Raw genomic sequence first — 18,892 nt, forward strand, 5'->3', positions numbered from 1 at the left:
GCTTTTAGAATTGAAATGAAAGAAAGTAAACTGATATCCTAATTCCACATTTAGATGTATTTCTCCTTGTCTAGAATGGGGATGTATGTGCAAAGGGGCTGGAAAAATTACAGAAGACAGGCAGGCAACTTAGACAGTCACTGACAGATACACTTCATTCTAAATCTAGTGCTTTGTGATTTCTCATATACCTTGGTCAGCAAAGCCATCAAGAGAGGAGGTGGTTTTTCTCTTTTTTTTTCTATTTTATTTTTCAGATCTGGTTATTAAAGTTGAGTGACAGTGTAGACTATAAACTTAAAGGTCAGGAAATGTAATCAAATTCCATCTGCAACCATGAGTTAGGCATATAAATCGGCCTTTCTGAAACTAGAGTTTTCCATTAAAGGATGATAAGAGACACTTGTCTCTGATAGGGTCTCATGGTGTAATGGTTAGCATTCTGGACTTTGAATCCAGCTTTCCGAGTTCGAGTCTCGGTGGGACTTTATGGTGGCCTTTCTGGCTAGAATTGGTGATTTTGTGTTTTAGTTTAAGTCATGGAGGAGAACCTTTTTAAAAGGATATATTTGTTTTATTTTATATATGTGTATGTCTGTGTGCGTTTGTCCGTGAAAGTGGATGCATGTGTTCACGGTGGCCAGCAGGGGGCGCTCGATCCTCTGAAGCTGGAGTTACAAGCAGTTGTGAGTCACTAGACTTGGGTGCGGAGAATTGAACTCTGGTTTATGAAAGAGCAGTAGTACATGCTCTTAACTGCTGAGCCATCTCTCCAGCCCCAAGAGCTTTGGGCTGTATGTGGTTGCGGGGGGGCGGGGGGCGGGGGGGAGGAAGTTATGTGCACTAGTGAATTTTGCTTGCAGAGGCCAGAGGTGTAGGATCCCCCTGGAGTTACAGGTGACCTTGAGAAACCTGATGTGGGTGCTGGAAATCAAACTCAGGTCATCTGGAAGAGCAATACAGGCTCTTCATTGAGCCATCTTTCCGGCCCTGTTTTTAAACATTTTTAATTTGACCTGTTAGGGATTTTGTTGTTGGGTTGATTTATAAATATTTTCTCCCCTTCCATAGGTTACCTTTTTATGGGACTTGCTACGTAGCCCAAAGTGGCTTAACATTGGGAATCTCCAGTCCTCCCTCACTGGGATTACAGGTCTAAGCCACCATACTTTTTACCTCTCAGTTCCAGAAGTGTTTCATTTCATTTTTAAGCATTCACATACCCCCACCCACCACAAAGTTCCTAATAGCAAATCGAGAGCAAAGAAGAGGAACAGCTACCGCAAAACGGTCCAACTTGCCCACAGGAAAAGGTGTTAGCCCAGACTACTCGCGATCAGGGGACATGTGTGAAAAGGAGGTCTAAGTATCAGTTAGCTTGGCAGATCAGGGACAAGGAATGCAGAAGGAGCATCCTTAACTGATTCGGAGTAATCTGAAGGCAGCACACACTGAGACTGCCCCGTGTTCAATGAGCATAACAACCATGTCAGTAAGCAGGGATTTGTGCCTGGCGATGTGCACGCCTTTAAACCCAGCACACGGGAAGCAGAGGCAGGTGGATCATTGTAAGTTCGGGGCCAGCCTTGGGCCGTTGGGTTGCAGGAGAGGCCCACATAAGCACACCCAGGGAGACCCTACCTCAAGTTTCTTGTTTATGAGGAGGGAAACAGCATATTTTAGCCAGGACAGTTTAGGATAATATCGCAAATGGGATTGCTTAGAATGACCAAACCTTGATTGCCCTGGGGAGCCGCCCCACCAGCTAAATTCTTCTTGGGAATTAAGAACACAGTCCACACTCCTAGTCATACTGCAGCCCGAGTCCTTGCTCTCTTCTCTTGGGCTGCGCCCAGAGAAATCATAAACCTTCTGCGTCCTTGGAATTTTTTTCTTTTTTTCATTTTTCCTCACCACCACACCCAACATTTGAGTACGCTTTTTTGTTTGTTTAAACAGGGTTTCCCTATGTAGCCCTTTTTGTCCTGACACTTGCTATGTAGACTGGTCTGGCTTTGAACTCATAGAGATCCATCTGCCCCTGCCTCCCAGTGTCAGAATTAAAATCATGCCACACCATACCTGGGTGACTGTATCTTTGGTGCACAGAAATTTTAGATCTTGATATATAACTTAATTTACCCATTTTTACTTTGGTTGCTTTTGCATTTAATATATGTAAGAAAGCATCGCCATATCCAATGTCACAAAGATTTTACTATTTGTTCTATTCCAGAATTTTGTGGTTTTAGGTCATACACTTAAGTGTTTGATTCCTTTTCAGTTAAGTTTCAAATATGGTAATAGAAAAAATTCATTTTTTTGCATAAAGATATTCAGCTTCCCATCATCATTAATTGAAATGATTCTTTCCCTATTGAGTGGTCTTTGCACTCTTCCATTTTTAAAATTTACTTTTATTTTTATTTAGGTGTCTTTGTGAATGTATGCCAACTTGTGTACAGATGCCCTTGAAGCCAGAAGTGGATGTTGGATTCCCTGGAGCTACAGGTTCCATCTCTTAAATGCTGGTATTACAGGCATGCACCACCTTGCCCTACTCAGACTTGCCAGGGATCAAACCAGGGCCTGTACTTAGCAGGCAAGCACTCTCCCCGCTGAGCTACACTCCCAGGCCCAGGCCGGCTCCTTGCACGGTTATTGAAGTAATCAAAAATGTATTTCTGTGATGACTTACATCTGCTGCCCTCAGCAACCTAGAAGCTCCAAGAAGGCAAGAATCAGACTGAGGCAGTTGCTTGCCCACTTTTCTGAGTTCTAACTTAAAAATATAACTTTTGAGGCCTAGCAAGATGGCTCAGTGGGTAAAGGAGCTTCCTGTAGAAGCCCAATCCCCTGAATTCCATCCTCATGTGGTGGAAGGGGAGAAGTCATCCTCACAGTTTTCCTGTGACTTACACACACAAGCCATAATCCGCAGGCATATGAACACACACGCACACACACAGACACAGACACAGACACACACACACACACACACACACAGACACACACACACACACACACACACACACACACACACACACATACACACACACAAATAAATGATCAACCAGCCAGGTGTGAGGCACACAAATAAAATAAATAAATGTAATTTTAAAATTTTTAATGTTTAAAACATAAATGTGAAATAAATAAATCAAATCATTTAGATGCTTAACTTTTCCTTTACTCCTTTCTGTCTCTTTGGATACTAAACAAATTCCTAAACTTGCTTGTCGCACACGCTGAGCTTTCTCACTGGGCCTCTGAATCCCAGCTTCCCATCCGCTCTTCACACAGCTGCTTGCAGACCTCTGTTGCTGACCTCGTTTCAAAAGGCATGGCTTCCTCTTCTCTGCCTCTCCGTCTTTCTCCTCTTGGCAGCTGCTGAGATTTACAACTTGCCTGCCTTGTGGTTTTTCTCTGAAACGCTAATAATGGAGCGCTCCTCAAGCTTTAAGGAGAGAGAGAGAGAGAGAGAATCAGTTGATTTAACTGACTATTGTACCTTTGGTAACTAGTATATAATAAAGGCTCAACAAAGTTTTATTCAATGAGCAAATAAGTGTTTGGAAATACACACTGCTGTGCTTGGCACTTAAAAAAAAACTCCAAGAAGCAAAAGCTGCCATTGTTGCTAGTCAACTCATTGTATCATTTTCCCAAGGCAGACTCTGCTGATTCTAAGAAGGCAGACCTATACTGCTGCCTCAGAGAAAGCCAATGGCAGGGTGCAGGACCAGTCAGGCTTTGAGCCTGGCAGGGCTCTTCTCCAAACTGCTCCCATCTCTTTCCAGTTGTATGGACCTTGGCACATTACTCGACCATTCTCCAAGCCTCAGTTTCTTCATCTATAAAAGGAAGGTAACAACAATTACTTCATAAGGTTGTAGCATGGCTAAACGAAATATGTGTAACGTTTTCCCAAACTGCCTGGCGTTTATAATGAGCCCTCAACAAATGGTCCTTCAGCTATTTCTTTACAGATCATTAGAATCTCTCTTTTCCCCTCAGTTCATTTGAAAAGGTTACTTTCTTAGCTGTTGTCCCCATTACATGACAATCTAAAAGCCAAAGCAGGGTAAACAGGTTTGAGTGGGAAGTATTTGATTAGTGCACAGGCAGTAAAACATCACTGAAAAATTCCTGTCAGACCTGAGCACTATGGCAAACAGTCTGTGTATTTTTTCCCTCTTGACCAAAATGGAAAATATCATGTGAGTATAGAGCTTTGGCATTATAGATCACTTCTGTGAGAAGAAGGATTTTTAGGAAGAGAGCCTCCATTTATTTTAGGAGAAAGTAAGATAAGAAGGAAATCCCTGCCTGAGAGGTCTGCAGAGTCTCAGTGCTACAAAAGACCCCCAGCAAGGACCTGCTTCCCTCGAGCCCGCAGAGAGTAAATGATTAAACTTCTCAGCGTTGATAGGCTTGTATTTCATATCGGTGACTTATTAATCACTTGACCTTTTCCACAGTGCACTTAGCATAGTAAATTATACTCCTTTCAAGAGAAGCTTGGGTGACTTAACATGACTCTTTGTAATGTAGCCAGACCCGGGCTCGATATAAGTCACGCACTGAACATATTGCAGCTCATCTCATGTTTTTCCGTGTGTGACAGTTTAATGCCAGCTTGGAAAGAATGAGCTAGGAAATCCAGACAAAAGAAATTAAGGAGGGGATTTAATTCCCTATGTTTACTTTTGAAATCTCTTACAGCTAAGCAGGAGGAAAAACTCCAATACCATATGAGATTTTGTTTCCCCAGACAAAAGATAACTAATAAAACTTTTTCAATTAGTAGAAATAAATTCAATGGCCTTTATGTCCATCACTGCTCACCTTCATAGCTCTTCAATTATGATGTTGTTGACCATCTCCATAAAAATTTTGATCTTTCTGTTACATATTTCCATTTTCAAGAATTCAATCATTTTATTTCTTTAGGTTTCAAACTCTAGTTCTAAGTATAAAATGATTCTCTAACTCAATTTAAAAATACACACGAAATAGTCATAATGTTCCATCCCTGTAATCTCAGCTCTCTGGAGATTGAAGCAGGTAGATCATGAATTCAAGCCAGCCTGGGCTATCTGTACATAGTAAGACTTAACACTGCAGTGTGGCTCAGTGGTAGCACACTTACCCAGAATTTAGAAGCATTGGGTTCCTTCCACAGTATTGCCAATCTCTCTCTCTCTCTCTCTCTCTCTCTCTCTCTCTCTCTCTCTCTCTCTCTCTCTCTCTCTCACACACACACACACACACACACACACACACACACACACAGGCACACACACACACACATGCATGGTTTTCTACTTATGATGGGATGATGTCCCTATAAACCCATCACAAATTGAAAATCCCCCAAGTATAAGTGCATTTACTATACTAGGTCCCACTCATTCCAGCTTAGCCACACAGCACGTTAGGGAGCACTGGTTATTCCTGTGTGATCATGAGGCTGACTGGGAGCTGCCATTGCTGCTGCTGCTGTCCATCATCACTAGAGAAGATCAGACCCTATACAGCTATCCTGGGTAAAGATCCAAGTTCAAAACCCAATGTATGGTTTCTACTTGAATGCATGTCACTTTTTGACAATAGAAAAGTCAGATAATCATAAGGCGAACCATTATAAATCAGGGACCATCTACAGTCTTTCACTTATTTAACAAATACACAGGGAAGACCTAGTATGTCCCACACATTTTCTAGGTGGAAGGCATGAAGGAACAAGACTATAAGCAAAGGTCAATAAGAGAGAATCTCACAAATTAATGAGATCTGTAAAGCTATTCACTCATTCAACATTTGGCAAACACCTTCAGAATGTTTACCATGCACCAGCCCCAATCAATTCTTGATGTTGAGATTTCTCTCTCGTGAACACAAACTAGATATCCCAATCCCTGACCAGTGAACAGGATAGGACGAGCCGTTGGGGGTAGTAGCACAATGAGTAGAGTGGGCAATATATATATATATATATATATATATATAAGTGTGGGCTAATAGGACAGTGGATTTGGACTAGAGACTGAAAAAACTGGGAAATAAGGGAGGGATCTAGATGAAATTTTGAAGGAAAAGTTGACAGGATGCTGTGACTAGGTGAACTCGAGAACAAGATAGAGCCCTGAGACACAACCAATGCCAGTGTTTGGGGTCTAGAATGGAGCCTCACTGTCAGGCCAATGAGGAAGAACGGATCTTTGAGCAGGGATAGGACCTGATAGACAAGACTCTTTTCTCTTGTGTATAAACTGATGAAGTCAGAAACAATGACAAACATTTTGATAGTTTAAGGGAGAGCCTCGAGACCCAGTAACTATCTTATGGCTCCGAAAGATAAAGCCAATATGGAGGCAGAGGCAGACAGATCTCTGTGAGTTCAAGGCCATCTTGGTCTACATAATGAGTTCTAGGCCAGCCCAGGCTACCAGACCTTGTCTCACAAAAACAAAAACAAAAAACAATAAGATAAAGCCACTATCACATAGTGTATAGTAAAAATCTGGAGAAAGTGATCATCAATGACTTTTCTTGAGTCCTGAACCAAATCTCACTTGATGCTAATTTAAGCCTCAACCTTTCAATTATGTCAGCCAATAGATTCTCAATATTTTTAAGGATGGCTTGGATTGTATGCTACTCGTAATGAAAATAATTCTGTCCAATACAATCTTTATCAGCATGCAGCACATTGGAGGTTCTGGAAGTCCAATGAACACTTGTGATCCCAGGCCGGGGAAACAGAAAAACGTCCAGCTATATTGACATATTTTGGTTAATTCTTAAGTGATAACAATATTCAGTATATGCTGACATTGTGCTTTTTCCAAAGGCAATATTATTTCCACTGGCAAAAAAAAAAAGTTGCCAGTGACTTGTTCATGGCTATTAAAGGAAGAAGAGCAGAGCAGATCTTTAGAGGAAAGTTTACAGGACTGGAACTTGCAGAAACTGGGTAGCAAACACATTTCTCTCCAGCCCCTTTCCTGTTCCCTAGAGCGCTCTTGTACATTTCCTATGGATTTCCCACCCTAGTAGTGACATCAACCTTGTTTTTCTACCTCTCAAGACGGTTCTCCAAACAAGTGTTAGAGCAGGTTTTATTCAGTTTTAGGTGTATAAGACTCACTTAGTGGGAGCATATAAAACTATAGATCCTTGGGGCTGGAGAGATGGCTCTGCCATTAAGAGAATGTACTTTTCTTACAGAGGACTCTAATTCATGTTCAGTTCCTAGCACCCACATTGGGTAGCACACTGCTGCCTGTATCTCCAGATCCAAGAGCATCTGAAGCCTCTAGATTCCTTGGGCAATGAACTTATGTGCACACACACACACACACACACACACACACACACACACACACACTCGGGGTAGGGGGTATAATTAAAACTTTTAAAAATCTTTCTAAAAAAGATTCTAATATACATTCCAGGGACGGCTCCAATGGAGTCAGATTTGTTAAGTTTGGGGTAAGACTTAGGAATCTACATTAAGAAACAAAACAAAAATGTTTTACAAACTTCCAGATGATTTTGATGAAATTGTTACTTTAAGAAACACCACTGGCTTAGATTGGGTTCCTCCAAAGTTAATCTTGATAACAGAACCATAAACAAGTGAGTCATTAAGGCAATAATACTCCAAGAGAAAAACAGGAAAGGAGAGAAGAGGGAAATGAAGGTAAAGGAGCTAAGCCAGGGTGTGATTTTAGGTAAAGACCGGCAAAAGGGTCCATACCTTGAGCTCAGTCCCACAGGGAAGCTATGGAAGGAGCTGATCCCTCTTTCCCAGCCAAGGGAACTGGGCTTCCACATTCTTGCACTATCAGTGATTGGCTAATAGCTAACAGTCAGATGTAGGAGACCTAAACTCCCAGGCATTCCCACATTGCAAAATAGTTCCAGTAGCTTGTGGGAAGTCCTCTATGTCACAAGCAGTCTTTGTATGCAAGACTACACTGAGCTGAAGTGGGGCTCTCAGAAATGCTAAGTGGGATCACAGAGGATTGAGATAATGTATTAGAGGAGTTTCTACATTTTCAAAAGGAGTGGAGGGAGAAGACAGTGTGCACCAAGTACAAAAGTAAGAACTACTTAAAAGCATAATTCCAGGCCTGGAGAGATGGCTCAACAGCTAAGAGCATTTGCTGTTCTTCCAGAGGCCTTGAGGTAAGTTCCCAGCACACATACACTCAGTGTCTTACAATCATTTGTAACCCCAGCTTTAGGTGATCCGATGATCTCTTCTGGCCTGTGTGTGTGTGTGTGTGTGCGCGCGCGCGCGCACACAGACAGACACAAACACATTAATAGAAAATCATTAAAATGTAGCACTCCATTCATGCACAGGGCCAGGGGACCAAAGCTGGCATAGAAGAGTCGGTATTACTGAAATCAAGCATTTTAGTAGGTAAACTCTTAAACATGGCATTTAATATCTTTTACTATCTGGCCCCTATCTATTTCTCTAACATATTATCGCCTCTTTCTTCCTGCACTGTATGATCCAGGACTCCAAATAACATTGTCTGTTTTTCAGAGAGTATATTCTTGCTCACCTCATGAATCCACAAATATTCTCTCTGCTGATTACCCATAGGCCCCAATCCTTCCAATGGCTAATCTCTATACTTTTTCAGTCTTGGTGTAAACACTTCTTCAGTTTGGTCTTTCTCAACACACACATACATATAATATATAATATATAATAAATATATTGATAGATAATTGTGTGATGGACAGAGAGATGGATGTATGTAGTGTGTGTGAGTGTGTGTGCATGTGTATTCTATCATCTGTGCACATAAGTAGGTCAGAGGCTGAAATCAGGTGTCTTCCTTTAAGTTATCTCTTGAGATAGGGTCTCTAGCTAAGTCTGAATCTCACTGCTTCAACTAGACTGGCTGGTGGGATTTCAATTTAGATCCTCATGCCTGCACAGGAAACATTTCATCCTTGAAGTTATCTCCCCCGCCCCAAAGGCTCTCTTCAGATTTGCTGCCTCCAACTTCCTAAACCCTAAGGACCATTACTTCTCATTGTAATTATTTGTCTGATTCTTGTCTTCTTTTAGGGTGCAGCTGAGAATGGACAGGGATCACGCCTGCTTTCTTTATCACTTTAGTCCTCTAGGCTTGTCTAAACATCAAGGACTAACAAACAGAGAGCCACAAAGTATTGAAGTGTAAGTGTAATCTATATGCTTTTTACTGGAGCGATGGGTAGTGTCTTCTACTTGAGCTTAGAACACTCTGTTTATGCCATGAGGCAACAATACAACTTTATTCCAGTTGAGAACAGTGTCAGTCTTAATTGTATTCACTAACTCGGTGATAATTTATACTGCAGAATGAGGTGATCTCTAAATTGCCTAAATTAGGCTTATGCCACACTGTCCTCTGTGTGGCCCTCATCCTAATATTTCCCTGGAGTGTGTTTTCTCCTTCTATATCTGTGTAATCCTGAAATTACACGGGAGCTGAGCAAACTGCAAATGTCTATCCCAATCTTGAGAAATTCAAACACTCACATCACCCCCCCCCCCCGGCTTCTTTCTCATCCACCTCCATAGAGAAGGCAAAAACACCTATGTCCCTAGCTGCTCTTGCAAGTGAGGTCGCCTGCTAGGTGACTCTGGTCTGGACAAGTGAGAAGAGAAAATATATTTTCTTTCCTTAACAGAGATGAGACAGGGAGTGAAAAGACCTCAGCTGCCCTTCCTGCCTTCCTGCCTCGCATTGTTGATGTTTGAAACAGTGGCCTCCATCTTGAGATGACGAAACAAGCCAAAGGCAAAGAGGCCAACTATAAAGGATGGCAGAGTGGAAAGAACAAACTAGGTCACTGTCGAAACTGTCGAGTAGTGGATCCAATGTCAGTAACCACACATCTCCAGACTCCTTGTTAAACGAGAAAGTCACCACCCTCGTTTGTTTAGATGACTGTTACTTGAAGATTCAGTTATTAACAAACCTGAATGTAGCTTTAACTGAACTAGCTACCCTAACATTTCCTTAAATTAACTAAAACAGAATTAAATTATTAACACCTGATCATTTGTATTTGGGGGAAAGCATTGGATTTTTGCAGGAAACTCAGAAAAAAACCTAAGTTCATCTGAAAAGTTTGGTTATTTTCATCCCGGAAGCAGGAAGCAAAGAGGAGTTTCCACTTGCCATCACACATTATACAAACTCTTGGAGCTGTGGACTGCTGAGACCCTTCTGTTTGACTAACTACTCCCTAGGAGCTCAGAGATATAAGCCCTAGCTGGAGGGAAACTTTTGAACTTTGTGCTGATTAGACGATCCTGAACCATTCAAGCAAGGACTGACCAGGAAGTGTCAAGTGCTGATAAGATTAGGCCAACCACTGTGGTGGTGGGGGGCCTGTATTGATTAACTTAACAAATCTAGTGTCTACCTCTCTAACGAAGATGGATTCTAACCCCACATCAAACCTAGAACTGCTATCGAGTAGTGGAGATATGGGGTAGCTCTTGGTAGAGCAACCAACCTATAAACCCTCCACTCCTGGAGATAAGGGAGTCGGACCCCTTGGCCACTAAGACTCTTTTCAGGTCTAAAGCAGCTGTCTGCGAGCAGAGACCATGCCTATCCACGCAGTTCTCTTTTGTCCCACCTACATATCTTTTTCTGCTTTCTAATTGTCCACTTGTACTTCTGAGAAGAATTCTCCATGAAAGATAAACTCCAAAATAAAGTAGGCAAGCCTTAGCACAGCTCATATTTGGGCTAGAGAAAGGGAGCTGGCAGAGTGACTTGCAAGGATTTATGCGCACTTCAGAGCAGAGTGAATGATGCCTTATTCATTAGGTGGCAGGTAGACATGATAGGTTGGGGTAAGTGACTTGTAACTGCTGGACCCTCAAAGAAGACAAAGTTTCTTGGGCTCTGAAGCTCATTCTTTAGAGAAAACACAAAATCTTTGGGAAAGGAGGAAAACCTTATGCAATTATATTCTCCCTTGATTTGCTTTAAAAATAGAAAAGGTAAGAAAGATAAGAAAGAGGTTTAGCTCCCAAATATTTAATAGGCAAGTCTCCCAGCCTTTTTAGGGAGCAATCAAGGGTTTGTGCAGATCATTTCTGAAAGGGAAATAGGCTGTCTTCACCCTGCCCCCTGCACTTTGGCAAATACTACTTTAAAAATACCGCGCTGAGAATTTTAACAGATGATTTCTGGAAAGCTGACTTATGAACTAATTGGACACTTCTGCTGTGTGGAGGAACAAAGACTTCTTTTTTATTGGTCTTCAACTAAGGCATATACCTGTCTCATGGCGTTGGCTCACTCTGCACATGCTCAGTTGAACAGAAATCTTCATATTGCATACAACCTAGCACAGCGGCAACACCCACAGCTTTACTCCGTGGCTGACCCTGTGCGTCCATTCCTTCTAGTTGCATTTTTATGCTGAGAACTCCAACATTTGTAGGAAGTACAGTAAATAAAGTAGATGCTGGGGCTGGGGAACAATATACGATGGATTTAAAGTCTCCTTATGTCACTATCTTCCTGACCCGTCTCTATATTTTGTCTAGCAGGAATAGACACTGCATAGATATTTGGTGAGTTTGGGCAGGCGGCAGGCGAGGCTGTTTCTCTAGTTCACTGTTCGTTGTTGTACACCTTCCTCTGCAGTTTTTGTTTGGTCCTTTCCTTGGACAATTCTCCCCCTCCCCCAGCCCTCGTCTTCATTAAAGAATGGCAGGGTGGCACTAAAAGCATCCGCCGCCAAGTGCCGTCTTGAGTGACAATCTCTCTCCACCTCCTCTCTGCCTTTCCCATTCATTAGAACCCTTTCCCTGCGTTTTTCCCAGCCAAAAACTGGGAACGGCTTCCTGAGGTTACGAAAGAAGGGCGAAAACTGCCAGAGTGCTGAGCACGCCGTCCCAAAACGTGCATACTGCTGTGGACCTTTTGTCCCCAGCCCCTTTTCTCCACTTGGTCACAGCTTGGGCATAGAGGCGACGACCTCCACCAGCCCCACCTCAGCAGCTGCAACTCGCGCAGCTCCGCTAGCCGACCCCCAGCGCCCTCTAGATTCCCCGCGCCGGCCGGTTCTTCGTGACGTTGCGGGCCCTGCGCGCATGCGCCACGGGGAGCACTCCCCCCCTCCCCCGCCTCCTTCCCCGGACCCCGCCTCCCAAAGGGCCGGAGTGGGCGGGGCCTGCGGGTCTTGCAGCCGCGCGGGCCAAAGGGAGGAGGGCTAGTCTGCGCGCGACGGCTGCACCGGGGTTGTGAGCCAGGCGGCAGCTGAAGCCGAGGGGAGGAGCTGAAGGCAGCGGTCGCGGCTCCCGCCCGTACTGAACACTCATCCCGCGAAGCCCCCTCCCACACTCGGGCGGGCGGCGGCGGCGGCGGCGGGAGGAGCAGAAGGAGGAGGGAGCGTCTCTGCCGCCGCCTCCTGGTCCCCAGCGCCGATCAGCCGCCACCACCTCCCTTCGCGACGATCCTCCCTCCATGGTCCTGTCGCGGCCCCCCCTGTAGCCCGAGCTGCCCCGCGCCGGAGCCGGTCTCGGGCAGAGGGAGCGGTCGCGGCCTCGCGGCCCGCGCGGGCTGACGAGCGGAGAGTGCGGCGCCTCGCGATCCCCGAGGGTCCGCACGCCCGGCAGCGCGGCCGCGAGCGACAGCGCCAAGAGCAGCGGGCGGGCGGGCGGCGCCGGGCCCGGGCCGCCCTCGCTCCCACGCCCCGGCCCCGCCGCCCGCGCCGGGGCGGCAGCCGGCAGAGGAAAGGCGCTGCAGTCTCCCGGCCTCGCGGCCCCAGTTGAGCTTCCTCAGCACTGAGGGCTTGCGGGTCCGGTGGAGAGGACGCGAGCCCGGAGCTCCGGGCACTGAGCTCTTGGGCGCCCCCAACCCAGTTTTCAGAGCCCTCCACGCTGCGGCCACTGTCCCCTCCGGACGGACCATGGCCGACGACGACGTGCTGTTCGAGGATGTGTACGAGCTGTGCGAGGTGATCGGCAAGTGAGTCTCCACTCGAGGGAGCGGGAGTGTGGAAAAATGCATTTCAGCGATGCCCGGGGCCTCCCGCACCCGCTCCGGGCCTGCCCCCTGCCCTCTCTCCCTCCCCTCTGCTTCCCTCGTCCTCTTCACCCTGGAGTATTTATAGACGTGTACCTGGGTCTCCTGCCAGGAGAGGGTCTGGGGGCTTCTCCGCCACCCGTGGAGGCCAACGAGCCCGGGTCGGCCACCCCATAAGGCGTGGGGCGGGCTCCCTGCATTTTATCTGACGGTTACACAGGGACGTGGCAGGACCGATTTTATAGTTGCTTCCTGGGAACAGTTGGGGTTATTGTTACCTTTCCTGTACCATAGACCTTTTACGAAAAGAGCAGCCTGCATTTCGTGTGCTTGTGTGGAGAGAGCGAGAGAGCGCGTCCAGGGTTTTTAATTGTGGGGTGTGTGTCTATTGTGCCAGGATATTAGACAGATGCCTTTGTGTTCACCCCATGCCCGGATTTAAGAGGGTCATTGAAGACGGGTGCGTCCAGTTTCAGCAAATTCTTCACCTGCCTTAGACGATCGTAGAAAGAGTTAGGGGCACCCAAATTTTTAATGCCTCGTTATGCAATGACTGTACAATCAGTGCTCGAGGCTCCCTTCCACTGTTGTTGGGATGGTGGTTAGCGTGGTAGAGCCGTCTGCTTTGAGTCACCGGGCTGGTCTAAAATATAGAACTGACAGTCCAAATGCTCATCCTTTCATCTGTGTTGTATAATTACACTAGGGAAAAGCAGGGAATCAGATTAATCACAGTACTGATTGAGAATTAAATCTGCAGTTCCTCATCTAATTGTCCAGTCCTGAAATCTGTTTTGAATTGTTTCCTTTTCATTCTTGTCAAACAATATTCCAAGTGCACAATCCTGCTAATTTGCTTGTGAGGGAAATGCTGGCAATCTGAAGTTGATTTCCTAGCTCAGCGTGTATGCTGTGCCTTTGGAAGTTGAGATAAGATTTAAGAGCGATTTTTTGCTTATTTAATAGGGCTCGTTAGATAGCTAGTATTGGAATATTTCACGTCGTTTTGGAAGCGGTGCTTTATTGTCTATTTTAAGGTCCACAGTTGGGAAATGAAACCAAGACAGAGCAGTTGGCTCTACCTCTTTTAAGTTGTCTGCAGTATACTCAGTTTCAATTTTTTGAGTACTGATAACTCATTTTTTTTCCTCCATATTGAGGTATTACATTGCTGCTCACAGGGTGAAATTGTGGGTTGAGCTTGCTACACTCTTTCCATAGATCCAAACGCTTCGAGGACGCATTACTCCTTGCCCCATTGTTCAATGGCCAGCCTGTCTGTTAGGAGGAAGATGTCCAAATGTGTCTGGTAGAGTCGTGAATGTGCCCTAGAGCAGCGCTGTCCAAAGCTATCTAATGAGAGCCACGTGTAATGTATAATTTTCTAGTAGCCACATTACAACGATTTCAAACAAAAAGGTGCAATTAATTTTAGTAAAATAATTTATTTAATACACTACATCTGAATTAGTGATTTCAGCATGAAATTTTTTGCAATGCTGTGCATGTTTTCATACTAAGCCATTGAAATCCAATGTGTGTTTTATACTAACAGCACATCTCAATTCTGACGCTAAGCTGAATTTTCCCCAGAACTACTTGATCTGTATTTAGGTCTCATAAAATTTGCATGTGCAAAAGTAGATTCACATACTCAAGTTGTTCCAAACATACATAAAAGTTTTCCAGTAACTGAATTTACTATTACTATTTCTAAATTTTAATCAATTAAGCAAAATGCAAAATTTATTGCCTCAGTTGGATTAGCCACATTTCAAGTGCTTAATAGCCACAATTGACGACCACATTTCTAGAGTAAAAATATCAAAAATCTCCTTCATTTCTTCATTGTTAAGAGCACACAAAGAAGGTAAATTAGATGTTTTTCAAAACCACCCAAATGACCATGTGTGAGTGAGTGATATTTGTTGTATCTTAGTTATCGCTGTTGTAAGTGAGCCTGCTGTTGATTCTTGGAAAATGTGGAATTAAGATGCTTGTGTACATCATGATGTTGGAAAATAGCCATCGTTGAATCAATTTTGGTGACTGGTTCTGATTCCTTCAGGTCTGAAAGGATGGCAGTGTGATTGATCCCTTTGGATTTTGAAAAGTGGTCAGCTTCATGTTAGTGGTCTTTATTGTGCTGACTTAAAATTGCTAAAATATTTTCAGAAGACACCCCTGGTAAAATTAAGTTGATCTGTTCTGTTGTTTTGCAGCTGCATAAGGAGGAAGAACAAGCTAATTTTGAGATGCTAGGTAGTCAGTGGCTGCCTGCACTTCTGTGAACTGTGAGATTTCATTCCCATTCTACAAATCTGACTTGGATTCATTATTTCAAGAAATGGCATTTTATAAATGACAAGATAGTCTCAGCGTTAAAAAATGTAATGATAGTGTTCCTTACCCTGTGCAAAGGTTGAAGGTTTCTCCAGTAAATTGTGTCAGTATGTATTGATCCTGAAATTGAAATTCATTTGAGATTTTTTTTTTTGCAGGGACCTTGACAGCATACATTTAAACTAAGGATTTGTTCAATTATGAGCTTAAACAGAAAGGCCTTGCAGATCATCATTCATCCTGAAATCGTTTTGTTGATTTCTATCCAGACTCTACAGAATTTTGATTTTCTTTCATATGAAATTAGCATCATGAATAGTGTTTATGCCACAATGTCTTAATAGTTTTAAAATTTCACTAAGGCTCTTTAAAATAGATTTCAGTTTTCAAGACATATTGGCCACCTACTCACTCCTCTGCCCACCTATCCACCTACTCACTCATCCTCTATGAGCTAGGCATTATTGATGGTGTCAAGGATATTTCCAATTTATTTATTTGTTTGTTTATTGAGATAGGGCCTCACTAATGTAGCCCTGGCTGGCGTGGAGCTTGTTATGTAGATAGGACTGCTCTTAACTCACAGATCTGAGTGCTGGGATTAAAGGTGTGTGCCACCACACCTGGCTTTAATTCCAATGTAATAGACCCCCCACACACACACTTAGGTGTCTTTTTCTTGGTTAAGAGCATGACTGGAGGTAGGGAGGTTTGAGGGAAGATGCTATTTAGGTTATATTTTCTTTGTAGTTGTTGCAACCTTTACTGTTGCTAAAGCTATTTTTGAAGGAATCATATATCTTAACTACAAAGATTGGGAAGATGCCATTTCTTTTTAACAAATTAAAACTCCTTTTTTTTTTGCAAGTTGCAAAAACTCTTCAATGCCTCTTGTTTCCATAACATTTTTCATATGGCATCTTTGAAGTTATTGAAGTAAATTAAGTTACAGTCCCAAACTTCCTTTTTTGTTTGTTTTTGTTTTTGAGACAGGGTCTTACTATGTCTAGCCCAGGCTGGCCTCAGACTCACAGATATCTACCTGCCTCTGCCTCTTACATGCTGGGATTGATTGTACAGTACCACCACACCCATCTAGTTCCCACGCTTCTTATCCTAACAAATGTAGCAATTACTAGAAAGAAAAGGTATTATGCAAATACAAATTAATGATTAATTTATGTCATAACTGTCCCTTTTGCAGATTTATAGTTTTGTAGGTAAATGTAAAATCAGTAATAGTATATGAAAGAAGTTTTAAAACAGTTCATTTAAATTAAAAAATAAAAAACCCACCATCTTTCTGGCAGAAGCAGTGTTTTTGAAAGAGGGTCACACAATGTACAGTTCTGAACTTGTGTAGGATGAAGATTTGTCCTGGATTTTAGGATGTTTGGGAACCTGTAACTTCTGACTCTCCTGCTCTGCTAAGACAGACTAAAATTGGAATGATGCAGCATGACCCTTGCTCAAGGATGACCTGCAAGTTTGCCAGGGCTGCTGTATTTGCTTACACCCTAAGAGCACTTATCATATTTAATTACAGTTACTTATTTATGATCTCTCTACCTGGCTAATAGGTAGCTTTGGAAGGCGGGGGAATATATAACACACATCTTCATTGCTAAACACACTGCCTGCAATGTAAGAGTCACTCATTAGGTGTGGATAGATGGAGTAGTGTTAATAAAATCACATTTAAAGACAAAAAGTCGATTTATCCACCTTGGAGTAACTAGTGTACCAAAAGGCTGAATTAGTTTAAAGTAGTAGTGCTCTACCTGGCTGCATAGTAGCACTGTCAGGGGAGTTTTTAAAACTGATCAGTGCCAGAGCCCTGTGACAGAGGCAGAATCTCTGGGACAGACATGTCAGCTATTTCTTTTAAAACGAAATGAATCTTGTGTGAAGAGTCACTGTTTTAAAACTTAGCTGACATATGTAACATTCTGGAACTAGCTTTTCAGAGGATTAAAATTTTTACAAAATATAGTAAATATATTTTGTAATGCGTTTAAGCTACTAGACCAAAACATGGATTTTTATCTTCTGTGCACTTCTGTCTCTGAGGCTGTTGTGTAAGAATTTAGTTTCAGCCTGTGTTTGGCTTTGGTTTCATGGGCCTTTTAAGACTCACATTGATTTATGACACTCATCTAATGCTAACATGATGATTGTCTGATGTTGGGAACAACACAGAACAACGATTGCTTCAATAACCATTGATGATACTTTTTTACTGCAATGGCTTAATTTAATAAGAAATTCATTAGTTTAGTATGGATTGTTTGCACAAACATTTGATTAAAAGAGAATGGTTAAGTTACTTGCATACTTTTAGTTCTGTACCTGTGACTACAGTAATGCAATTTGCCAGAGAATTGAGTTAAATGCAGTCTTATGTAAATACTGGGTTAATAATATATAAAATATGTGATTAAGCAGAGAGGGAAAAAAATCAGCTTTCCTGATTTGTACTAATCACTCTGGATTTCTCATGTATTGATTATCTCAGTGATTTGGAGTTCTAGTACCTCAGGGGGAATGTTACATCATATAGAAGAATCTTTCTGAAAATTTAAGTAGACACTGTACATAAACTAGTTTTTAATGTTAGGAAAAGGTCATATGTAAGTCTGAATGATTTAAAAATTCTCCAAAAGCAAGTAGTGTTACAAGAAAAAAAGAACATGATCACAGCAATAGCCATGTAGTAAGGCAAATGAAACATACAGTCACCAGCTACATTTCTAAGAATCTAAATAATTCCAACACTTGTGATTCAGTTGCCCTTCCATAGAAGGCAACCTACAAAATTTTGAGACAAGTACGGTCTTATTCCTGAGCAGTTGATTCTGGAGCCCTCTTGGGGGGAAAGTGAGCTCTTCAGTTACTTGTACATATCACTTTACTGTAGATTTTTAGCAATTGCTTTAGGGGTTTTCATTTGCAACTTCTTCCTAAGTGTTTCATGTGGACTTCTTTAACTTCCACAATGGAAACATACTTTGTGTACAATTGACATGCACAGTTCACCTTTCATTTTCCTCTTGTATATATAAGCTTCACACAATGGACTATATTTCTAATTTCCTTTAAATTGTGTTCTTAGATATTTCCTTTACATTGAAAGTTCTTGCATTTCTATTTATAGCTATGATCAATAAATTGTAGAAATAGGTATACCACATTGCTTTGAGATTGTGCTTGAATGGTTGTCTTTTTGTAAATGTTTTATACTTTAACCGCCTTTAAAGGAACTTTAACACAGTAAGTTTTAAAATAAAAAACGTTTTATAACCTAATGACTATTTGGCAAAGGACATTGACTCGCCTTTCTAATATTAGACATTTTACATGTATCATCTCATTTAATTTAACCCTTTTACAGAGAAGACTGAGCACAAGAGGTGGTGTGGAGTAATCTGGCCAAGACCACATGGGATTCTGTCTGCCTCTAAAGCTAACAATCTTTA

The 18,892-nt window shown here is 42.6% G+C and overlaps 1 protein-coding gene and 1 non-coding gene across 21 annotated transcripts in view; both read left to right on the top strand.

The window, feature by feature from the left end:
* The first annotated feature begins 416 nt into the window (after positions 1–416).
* On the top strand, positions 417–488 carry Trnaq-uug (transfer RNA glutamine (anticodon UUG)). The gene has a single exon. It is a non-coding gene; the product is annotated as a tRNA-Gln (tRNA).
* A 12,273-nt stretch (positions 489–12,761) lies between these two features.
* Positions 12,762–18,892, top strand: part of Cask (calcium/calmodulin dependent serine protein kinase) — a 332,948-nt gene continuing 326,817 nt past the window's right edge. For 18 of the 20 annotated variants that reach the window (XM_015995781.3, XM_076561546.1, XM_076561550.1 and 15 more), the window contains exon 1: positions 12,822–13,016. In XM_015995781.3, coding sequence (XP_015851267.1) covers positions 12,958–13,016 — 59 coding nt within the window. In that variant the 5' untranslated portion in view covers positions 12,822–12,957. Of the gene's footprint in view, positions 13,017–18,892 lie in introns of all 20 variants that reach the window. The other 2 variants (XM_076561547.1, XM_015995775.3) reach the window with 2 other exon arrangements.

The sequence above is a fragment of the Peromyscus maniculatus genome, chromosome X (assembly GCF_049852395.1).
Source record: "Peromyscus maniculatus bairdii isolate BWxNUB_F1_BW_parent chromosome X, HU_Pman_BW_mat_3.1, whole genome shotgun sequence".
In the NCBI taxonomy this organism is placed as follows: Eukaryota; Metazoa; Chordata; class Mammalia; order Rodentia; family Cricetidae; genus Peromyscus; species Peromyscus maniculatus.